Source organism: Acipenser ruthenus, chromosome 30 (assembly GCF_902713425.1).
Source record: "Acipenser ruthenus chromosome 30, fAciRut3.2 maternal haplotype, whole genome shotgun sequence".
NCBI lineage: Eukaryota > Metazoa > Chordata > Actinopteri > Acipenseriformes > Acipenseridae > Acipenser > Acipenser ruthenus.
This window is the reverse complement of record NC_081218.1, coordinates 471,847-482,856: the sequence shown is the minus strand read 5'-3', so window position 1 is coordinate 482,856 and position 11,010 is coordinate 471,847. Positions and strand designations below refer to the sequence as shown.

Below are 11,010 nucleotides of genomic sequence, written 5' to 3'. Positions count from 1 at the left end.
GAATAATAATTAAAAAAAAAAAAAAAAAAAAAAAAAAAAAAAAAAAAAAAACCCACAATACTTATAGCTGGTGTTTTGTGGTCAGTAGGGTGTTTGCCATGTTTACCCTGGTAAAGCAAGTGGCAGAAAGCTTGTGGCCCTCCAGCTACAATTTGCTGTAGGTGATATAATGAAAAACTACTTGGCCTGAAGGAGCAGCACATGCAGAAAACCGTGACGTAAACAATCCATTACTGGGGGGAAAAAAGAATATCCTCAGCAAGTTTCATCACAATCAGATCAACAGTCTTCCAGGTATGTTTAAAAATTGTACATGCATATTACACACACACACACAAATTAAGGGTGTTAGTTTACATTTAATTTCTTAAAATGTGTAAACTTTAGGATTAAACCCAACATGCATCTGTGTAGAAGACTGTGTGCAGCATTTAAAATGCATACGGGGGGGGGGGGGGGGACGGGACGGGACTATGAAAAAATATTATTATGAAAATAAATTGTCTCAACTCTATGGCATTCAAGAAGTTGCCCTGTCATTACTTAAGAAAACAAAAAGCATTAAAAATAGGTATTCAAATAGGAAAAACTTGTGGTACAATTCTACACACAGGGACCGAGGGGGGTTTGGAAGCAGCCCTTCAGAAGTAAAAGGGAAGGTGAAGAGTTCACACACGTCCCGCAGTAAAAGAGGACAGTTTGGAGACATTTTTTACAAGATTGATTTATTAACTATGATACATGTCACATAAGGCCTTAATGTTTTTACACCATTCCCATTGAGACAAATTACGATACTTTTAGCAAATAATAAAACATTATTTTTTTTTGTTGTATTTTTTATTTTTTAAATGCAGAACGGTAAACACTCCCTTGCTTGTTTTGCACGCAATCATGCACTATATTGAGTTGCCCCTTAACACCATCCACAAAACTGTTAAAAAGGGTTTTGCTTTTTTTTTTTTTGTATTTATTATTATTAAAATAAAAACAGAACAAGAAAATGTTTTCTAAATCACCAAGGACTAAAGGGGAGATTGTTAGGACTCTAACATACAAAGAAACAACCATTTTAATAGTTTATTTTTCATTTAACTTAAACAGACAGACAGTCTGCCACCATTCTTGCAAAAGAAAATTGCAGTCACGTACATTGCCTAACCAAATATCACATTAATACAAGTTTTCTTTCATTGCTTTAAACCTCAAAAGGAGTAAAGTGTTAATTAATCACTGTGTATGTATGTGTGTAATTATCTATATATATATATATATATATATATATATATATATATATATATATATATATACACACACACACAGAGAGAGAGGAGAGAGAGAGAGAGAGAGAGAGAGAGAGAGAGAGAGAGAGAGAGAGAGAGAGACAGCGAGAGAACATTTTACAGGAGGAGGAAAAAAATATTACAAAGTACCAACGAAAGCTTGGATGCAGCAAATTATCTCCCCCCCCCCCACCCCACCCCCACATCATTTCAAATTCAATTTCAAACCTTTTGTTTTTTTAAAGGCAGCTAATAAAAAAAAAAAAATACAAAAAGTGGAGATAACTAGTGTTTAACTTTTAAATACATTTGTTTAATTACAAGTAGTGTCTCTCGGTTGTATAAGAGTTTAGCAGACTTGCGATTTTCAAAAGATTATAATTGACATATATAGAACAGGTAGACTTGGTTCACATGGACAGGGAAGGGGAAGGCTTGGAATGTTTGGGTCAAGCTCTAGAATGATACAGGCAATACACAGCCAAGACCTCAAACTGTTCCCAAAGATACAATTCATTCAACACAGAGGCTGACAGCATACGGCATCCTCAGATAACGTTATACACCCAAGTGCACGCCCCATAACTTTACCAAACTTAGCAGACTGGGTGGCTATTTTCTGGCTTTTTGAATTAATTGTTGGCCCCAAAACGTGAAGTGTTTATTTGGCTTACTTAATTGCCATCTCCCTCAGTTTTGGAATTTTTAACTAGACAATTCCCAGGCATTTTGTAAATGCGTTCCTTCAAATTTGAGTGCCAGACCTAGCCCAACACACTGGGGATTAACAGCTGATATGTATTTTTTTATTATTATTTTTTATTTTTTTAAGTGGGGTGTACAAACGGTTGCTCCCAGCATTTCATGAAAAATGGCTACATTTGGCATTATTCAGACTCGTTTACAATACCAGACTTCAAACGATTGGCCCTGTACCCCACGTCCTGTAAGAAAAGGGGTTCCTATTATTGTGAACCCACATGGCTTGCCTGCTTGTGTTTTACATAAACTAGGACACAACTGGCAAAACAAAAAGTACAGCATCTTCATAGCAGACCCTAAATGAATTGGCTCAATGACCCTGGACAACAATACAGGTCCCCTCTGATTTAAAAAAAAAAAAGAAATTGTGCTAAAACGAAAACCCACAATAACAAAAGTGCAGCATTCACTAGATTATCATTAAGATCTCCAGCAACAGAGTAAAAGACATCTTTAATTTTCAAGTGTTTTACGTCTATGAAAGACCCACCAAAAAAAGATGTTTTAATGAGCACACGCAATGGATCTGAGTTGATATCCCACGTTCCCCAGCCCCTCTGTGTGAGTGAGTGTGTCTGTCTGTCAGTCAGTCAGTCAGTCAGCCCATGTCAGAGCCATTGTGCACATTGAGTAAAACAGACACTCTGGCCTAGTGGTTACAAATAGAGTGCAAACGTAAAACTGAATTTATTTCACATATCGTGCCCAATTCACAAACGTCTGTTGCTGCCCGTTTAAAAAATGAGAAAATGTACTTTAAATACAACATGATTTTATCGGGTGCCACACTACATTGCACCAATGTTTTGCTAGTGTCCATTTGAATTTTGACAACGTAATGTTTTGCTCATTTTTACATTTGAGTTTCAGGTTCTCCAAAAATCTCAAGATAGCAGTTGTCAGAGCCCAGGATTACTACTGCACGGCAGTAATTGAACCTTTCTATTGTACTCGCTCATAGGGAACAGAGTGTGACTGTCAAGATAGCATTGTATAGATGATACCCTTTCTGTAAAGCCATACGCAGTTGAAACCAGACTAGATAAGTTCTTAAATACGGTCTGCCCCTTTCCAGTAACCTGCAGGGAGCCTCAACACAATAATGCAAGACAAAATACTTCACTGACATGTGAAAGCAATTGAACTCTCAACATCAGGGATCTGCAGGGATTACAGATTGTGTTGTGATAATATTCACACAAACACTAATCCCCACTTGATTCCCTCTGCGCTGGGTCCTGTCGCTAAGCCAGACAACAGAGTTTGAGTTAAAAGCTAGACTGGTCCCGGTTAAGACAGGAGATGTTTAAAAAAATAAAATAAACTGCTGGATGATATTAGGACCAGCAGTTTCCTGTGTTCCTGTGTGTCAGTTACAGTGAAGAGAATGGGCAGGTCACCTGACAGTTATTCCAAGCAATTTGGGGGACTGGGTCTGAGGCGCTTCAACACAGACTGGGAAATCCCATACTGGTTTTTAATGTTAGCGGGCAGGACTAGAGTGTTGACACACACTAGTACAGTGGTTTCAGCGAAGGCAATGGGACCGGCAAATCTAGACTTACTAGAGTTTCTCAAAATCTCCCTTGTATTGTAGCATACAGATAATCTGTCTATTACTAGTTTACAGCACCACACTCGTCTCAACTACAGCGTATGAATTTGAACTCCTGCAATTTGTTTACCCCTCCAGTTTGTCAGGCAGAGTAAATCGTCAGTCTGTAATGAAACGTCCACTCATTCAAGACAGCATACTGAACAGCAGCAATGTTCAGTTTAAAAGACCATCTTTCTTTAACAACCAAAATCAATTCTCTTCCTTTAGGAGAGAGCAACCTTATTATTGCTCCCCCTTTCACAATGATTAAAAGCTTTTGGTTCCTATCTTGCTTTATTTTTATTTTTATTTAAATGATATGCAGATGATTGAAGAGCAACGCTACAAATTAAAAAAAAAAAAAGAACAAACTTGTATGGCTGCTTCATTCTTGACCGTCCAGCACTTGCATGGGTTTGAACTGAACTCTTAATCTATAGCTTCTGCATATCTCCAATTAATGAATGAACAAAAAAGGAAAAACACATTTTCAAAGCAAGGAATTAGATTGTTACACAAGCTTTTTTTTCTTTAAGTTCTTGGTTATCAAAGTTTGAATGTGATAATACAGAAGCATCTCACGACTGACGCTGAGACTTTTCATAGTAGTATTAAATAATAAAAAAAAAAGCCTGACCGACTCCTATCAACACAATACAGACAACTACAGAAGACTAGACAATTCATAAGGCCTTTTCCCTTTAAGAAAAAGCAGTGCAATTACACATGGAATTATCAGCCAGCAGGTGGGTCTAACGGTTAAATACACCATTAACAAAAATAATAAAGCAAAAACCAAAAACGGGAAGTCATTTTGGACACAATTTCTGAATTTCAGGCACATCTATACACAACCCTCCCTCCTTCTCCCACGCGCACACACACACACATACTTTCTCTCCCCTTGCCGATTCTCTCTCAATTCTACATCACCATCTGTGCTCATCACTTTACCCACTTTAAGAAACTCTACAGTACATACAAGACAACTGGACTCCATGGGCAAACAGATTCCCAAAAGCATTCTTTTACAGTAAACCTCGGCTGCAATACCAGTTTCCAACACAAGGAGGAGGCAAAGCTCTTTGCAGCTCACAGGTCACCCGGCAGCACTCCAGCAATGCAGGCGGAGATATTTTTAATATTGTCAAGCAGGTTTTCAACCGTGAAAGCAAGGCCAACCAGTTCCACCTTGAAAGAAATCTGCATTGGGTAAATTAAAAAAAAAGTTATACTTAAAACTGTAGTATATTATTCTTATTTTTATTTATTTTTTTTAAACTCAAATTAAAATGTTAAGCTCCTACTTTAAGTGGGTTTGCCCCTTTTTTTTTAGTACAATACTTGATATAAATATATAAAGTGGCAACAAGTCAGTGAGATTAAACTACTACAAAGACATCTTACCCTTGTGGCTGCTGGTAGCCTGGGTAGAATTAGACCCATCAGTGCTGTTTTAAGTGGGATAAATATGTGCACCGCTCATCACTCAACTGGATAAAGAAAAGTGCTTCAATCTGACCACAGCTTACACAGTGTTCCCCTTGCATAGCAGTTTGATGCAGGTTTTACTGAAGGCATGCAGTAAAACCAAAACTTTCCGTTTCCACTTCTGAAAACCAGGTTCCCAGAGAGTGCTGCCCTGTGTGTGCTAATCCGATCCTCCCCCCTCCTCTCTCAGGTGCATTCTCAGTACGGACATGGATCCGTCACAACTCACTTCCCTTTTTTAGCTTCTGAATTAACAGGTTTGCAACAAAACGGGTTACTTTTATAACTGCAGGCTGAACAAGAGCTTGTCTGAGAGAGACAATGCTGGACAAACTGAACCGGAGGCTTCTATAAAACCTGCAAGGGCTTAAATTGCTGTGGGTTATTATTTATTTATTTATTTATTTATTTATTTTTTTATTCACAGCCTATGACTCCCTAGATTTAGTAGCTCTGTGGCAATATCCTTTTATATAACACAAAAATCTATTATTAGTGCTTAAATGTGGTTCAAAAGACCATGTAGTTTAAGAGGGCTGTCTGAGGATTGAATTGGTTCTAGCCGTAAAGTCAATGCAAGCCCATCCTTGCTATGCAGTATATTGTAAAATACAAAATGCATTCCATCTGCACCTAGGGAGGCAAGACGATATTAAAACCTTCTAAAAAATCTCACTAGATTTATACAGCTGGATAGCTTTAATCCAAGGATTTTAATTAATTCATGTACTGTTCTTAGCAAGTAATTAACTTTTAGTTCAATTAATTCAGAATTAGTTATTTGTATGGGGGGGGGGAGTGGAATTAAATATGAATGAAGGCAGTTCATTATTTACTGCAGCTTTCACTGTGATTGTGTGTGTAGTGTAGTGATAACACAATTCAATTTACAATAAAGCAAAGCTGTCTGTTTTATCAAAGCCAGGTCGTAGTGCTCCCAAAAATACACAGAGGTAAGAAAAAACAAAAACAAAGGTTGTCGGACAACCTGAATCCCCTAAAGATATTTTAAAAGTGTATTATGTACCTAATGAAACTTATGATTTCCTAACTTAAGAATGCAACCAGATACATTGCAGTTCAGGTCCTCACGGTACATAGCAGCAAAATTCAGGGAGGTGAAAAACAAGCAAAATAAAATAAAACAAACAAACAGTTCTGGTAGTGAAAGGTTGCCGCAGTGTATGTCAGTCCTTCTGTCCAGTTCAGTGTTCACATCAGTCATGCTAACCTAGTCCTCCAAGGTCTTATATCTAAACAAACAGGCTACTAGAGACCTCCCCTTTAAAGAATGTGTCGGCTCGCAGAAAATCGACATGCAGCACTGCACTGCAGAATTGGACAGTCTCAAAGATTTGGGAGAAAAGCGTTTGGATGGTTTTTGCAGCATTATCCAGCTACTAAGCAGTTAATGGTACACGATTATTCTCAAAAGGAGGAAGGTATTTCAACATGCACAGAGTGTAGAGGGACGTTTTTACAAGCCACCAGGGTGAGGTTCACTTTTCAAATGGTTTGCCCAGCTTGAGATCACAATATACAAATATAATGAATCTGTGGCACGGGAGACAGGGTGAAACAAAGCCATGTATTTCTAATATTATTATTGTGCCTTACTTTATCATTGATGCATGCAGAAAGCTGGGAAAACACGTTTTCAAAAGTGCCTACCCTTGCCAAACATCCCACTCATTCTCAAAGTAGTGATGAAAAATTACTCTATCCAGCACACGCCCTTCCCCAAGAACCAGGACATCCAATAACGCGTTCCGTACACGCTATAATCCAACACCGGGATAACTCCACACTCTAGACAAAAAAAAAACAACCATCAAAAACAGAAAGTCCAGCTCTATGCTGTGGATGACCCCACAAGTTATAAAGTCCAACAATGTATTTTCCAACAATCTGAACTGTTTTCCGATACAAGGAGACAAGGAAAGTTCATAGTGTTTTCAAATCCAGATTTCCCTCAGAATATCCATAGGGGGACTAGAATAATCCGGCTGGGTTTTGGAATGCGCATTGGCGATCGCAGGAACAGGGTGTCCCACTCAACACATGCTGTACGAGTTCTTTAAATCAACAGCTAAAAGGTGTTCATTTATTTGTTGTTTTAAAAACCCAGCTAACAGTTCTGCAACAGATTTCTCAGGGTCTTACGGCTCAATTGGTTCCTGCAAAAAACAACCCCCCTCCCACCCCTGACTATTTTAACACTTGAGTACCAGCGTGGATGAACCCAATCTCCTCTGTTCTCAGTACTTGACAGCCTACAACACTTCTAAAGGAAGGCAGACAGAGTGTAGGGCATTTCTCTTCTATTCCACATCCATACACTTCAAAAGAGCAGTAGCTACTACAAGATGTGGATGCACCACGGTGACACAGTGCCTCTCCACCCCCCCCCCCCACCCCCGTGTATTACCCTGCACCAGAGTTCTTTACCCTGTTATAGACAGGTAGTGTTGTCTCTCTCTCCCGTTTCCTTTCCAGTATCATCCCATTGCCACTGCTGCTGAAGGAAGAAGGTTGTCAAGTGAACAGATAAAGAATGACGATAAAAATGATCTCCCGGAAAAAAAGAAAAAAAAAAAAATGTAACAGGATACAAGATGCGTTCATATATCTTTTGAACTTGTCCCACCCACCCCAAACGCTGCCTCTCAGGAGCTTGCTCTTTGAATGGCATGTGTACAAGTCTCTCTCGCTCTCCCTCTCTCACAGTGTCTCTTGCTCAGGTGGCAGGGTGTGAGGGTGCAGGGCTGGCAGGAGAGACTGCATGGGGGAGAGGGGAGTGGCAGGGGGCGAGTGGGGTGGGGATTGCTGGTGCAGGGAGGCGGCTGGGGAGGTAGAATAAGGAGAGTAGTTGGAGCTGGTGGTCATAGTGGTGGGGGAGCCTGGCAGCCCGCTGGGGGTCTCAGCGATGGGCTGATTGTAGAAGAAGAAATCACACTGGTGGATGAAGAGCTCGATGATTGTCTGGTAGGTGCGGGTGGCGGTCAGTGCGTCCATGGTGGTGAAGTCCGGCCGCATCAGTGTCGGCCAGAAGCAGATGGACAGGTTTTCACTAGTCATCAGGTTCTGACGGCTGTGATGGCTCACCCTGCACACAGAGAGAGAGAGAGCATTATAAAAGATAAAGCCCTTGATAGTAACCCTCAGCAGGATTTAATGGGAGAAATGTAATTCGGTATGTTAACGGAACATTATTCAGCAGGTTTCATTTCGACTATGAAGCAAAATTCGTTTAATCTATATATATATGGTGATGCAGAACTTGTGACCAGAGCTTGAGTTTGCCCAACATTTTACCCCAGGGTTTTCTCCCTAAGGTCCGATTATGGTCCCTGCAATAGGGAAGGAGAATCACCTCTTTACACCCAGAAGCTCAACAGCAAATGTCGGATAAAAGCTAGCCCCGCAGGTGTCCGCTTGAGTCTGGCCAGCAGGAGTCGCTGTGGCGACTCCCCAACCTGCTCAATGCCAGAGTCAACGTGATGATCCCTGAAATCGCCAGCAAAGACTGCCAACACTGCAAAGCCAGGCCGCAACTAACACTTCGCACCTACCAAACTGTCGTGCCTTTATCAGGTGAGCCACTTGGAGGCCTCGAAAAGGTTTGTTTTTTTTCTCCTTACTACTTCAGCTGATAAAACTATTCAATTTATTACTGAGTGAAAAAAAAACACAAAAACACGTTTTCCGAATTTATTTTTACTCTATCTGTGACCTCCTGTGCTATTCTCTGTGACCTAGGTTAACTTTATCTATACAATTTACAATTTTCTGAACTTCAGTTACTGCCCTTACCCACCTCTTCCACACTGAAGAGATTGAATTCTTCAGTAAAGTGTAGCTCGCACCATTAAGTACTGGGATTTGCTTGGTTGCCCTTCGTTGTAACTTCTCAAGTGCAAGAATGCATTTTTTAGTAGCAAGTTTTCCCAAAACTGGACAAAGATGGGAAAAAAGCTTTTCCACTGGATAATTTGAAGAGCACAAACATACAATAAACCACTCTGTCGTTGTTTAATTGTAGACAATGACCAGGAATAACTGGATGAAAATCAGGGGAGTCCAAGGACCACTGGTGGTCTTAAACAAGAATTATTATACAAATTCACATTTCATTTGTATACTGAACGGCTAGTAACACATATAATAGGTAAAGCATACATCTAATTTCTTTCTTATAAGAATGCTTTGCTTTTAAGTGTCTGTGTGTGTCCACAGTCGAAATCGATGCACTGTTGCCTTTGTTTTCGTCAGCATTTTTAGCTTTCTTGAAGTTCCTAAAGCTCTTTTCATTGCATCAAGAGGACTACTGACTGAATCAGACAGCTTTGTGGGAGATGCGAGTCATGTGACTTAGCTTGCCTATTATGACAACACCACTGCTGCCTATAAAGAAAATAGTACTGGAATGGCATTCTGGCTCCACTACCCCACTGTCCATCACTACCCCATCAGCAAAAGACCCCCTTCATCCACCCAACAGTTATCAGCCCCTCTATACTCACTTGTTCAAGTGACTGATGACATATTTGAAGAGCTCCAGGTTCTCCTTGGGGAACTTCCTCAGAACGTCCTTGAGTGTGTGCAGCTTCTGCTCCCGGTCATTGATTTCTGTGAACAGGAAAGAGACAGCAAGGTTCACCCACACAGACAGTCGAATCCTTCGTCATGGCAGGAACAGCAGCAACAGCTACAATGCTCACCCACACAGCCTGTCTGCACCCAGATATACCTGCATCACTACCGTAAACCTCTTAATAGCATTTCAGTAAAACAAGACTGAAAACCAGGCCTTTACCTTTGGTGGTTTCACGTTTAGGAATATAAAAAGGGCCCGGTACGTACTGTGTGCCTCCACAAGCTCCGCCTGCATGCTGTAAGGCACCAGTGGATCAGGCAACTCGGAGAAGAAGCTCTTCATGGCTCCAGCCACCGCATTCACAGTGAAGTCCTTCTCCACCAAGTCCAGACTGTGATCTGTAAAACAGCAGCACAGCAAGGAGAAGCGTCAATGAAACCGCCAATGATCTAGGAGACAGAGGTGTCCACACCTACATCTCCAATGCAGAATATGTCTCGCAAGCGAGAACTAAACCACTGGCTCACAACTCTGGCCCTCCAGATTCATTCCAGTCCAGGTCTTCAATCCAAGCAGGTACTAAATTAGTTGAGTGAACCGGTTAAGTGTTAAATAACTAGTTTAGCAGCTGACTGGATCAAAAACCCAAGACTACATATCAAGGGCTAGAGATGTGCACCACGGGTTTAACCCTTTACTGCCCAGGGTATTTCCCCATACCTATTTAATGTCTGTTTTCTCAATGTCAAATATATTGGACACTAGGCAGCAAAGGTTTACAACTCTGATATACCAACAGTTGGAGAAACCTGCTCGGGACAAGCAGTTCCAATACCAGAATCTTCGAAAAGGTAAAACATCGCATAACTAACGTCCAACCAACATTTTGACATTTTTTTTAAACCAAGATACAGTCGTCAATAGTAAAAGTCAATTTGGTACCACGAGTCACAGTATGTGGGATGCTTCATCAAATTCAGTCAGATACCAACCCATTGTTCCCCAAGGAAAGGAGATGCTTCTCACAGTAGTGAGGGTATGGAATGGGTCACCTAGCCATGTTGTTGATGCTGAATCACTTTAAGTCTCAGCTTGCTCAATAAGCTTTTAGGAACTGGAATGAGCCTAGATGACTTCCTCTCGTTCATACATTTTCTTACGTCACCACAGTGCTTTTAAAATGCTTCCGAAAGCTTTTTATAAATTATAGGTCCCAGATCTTCATACTGGTCATCCTTCATAATGACACGTCTGCCTCCTTTTTATTTGCAGCACCCGGA

At 40.6% G+C, this 11,010-nt stretch overlaps 1 protein-coding gene across 2 annotated transcripts in view; it reads right to left on the bottom strand.

Moving 5' to 3' along the window:
• Positions 1-1,314: 1,314 nt before the first annotated feature.
• Positions 1,315-11,010, bottom strand: part of LOC117396267 (rho GTPase-activating protein 35-like) — a 53,284-nt gene continuing 43,588 nt past the window's right edge. For both annotated transcript variants that reach the window (XM_059004930.1, XM_033994734.3), the window contains 3 exons: positions 9,997-10,128; positions 9,657-9,762; positions 1,315-8,239 (listed from right to left, as the gene is read on the bottom strand). In XM_059004930.1, the coding sequence (XP_058860913.1) occupies positions 7,855-8,239; positions 9,657-9,762; positions 9,997-10,128 (623 nt within the window). In that variant the 3' untranslated portion in view covers positions 1,315-7,854. The remainder of the gene's footprint in view (positions 8,240-9,656; positions 9,763-9,996; positions 10,129-11,010) is intronic.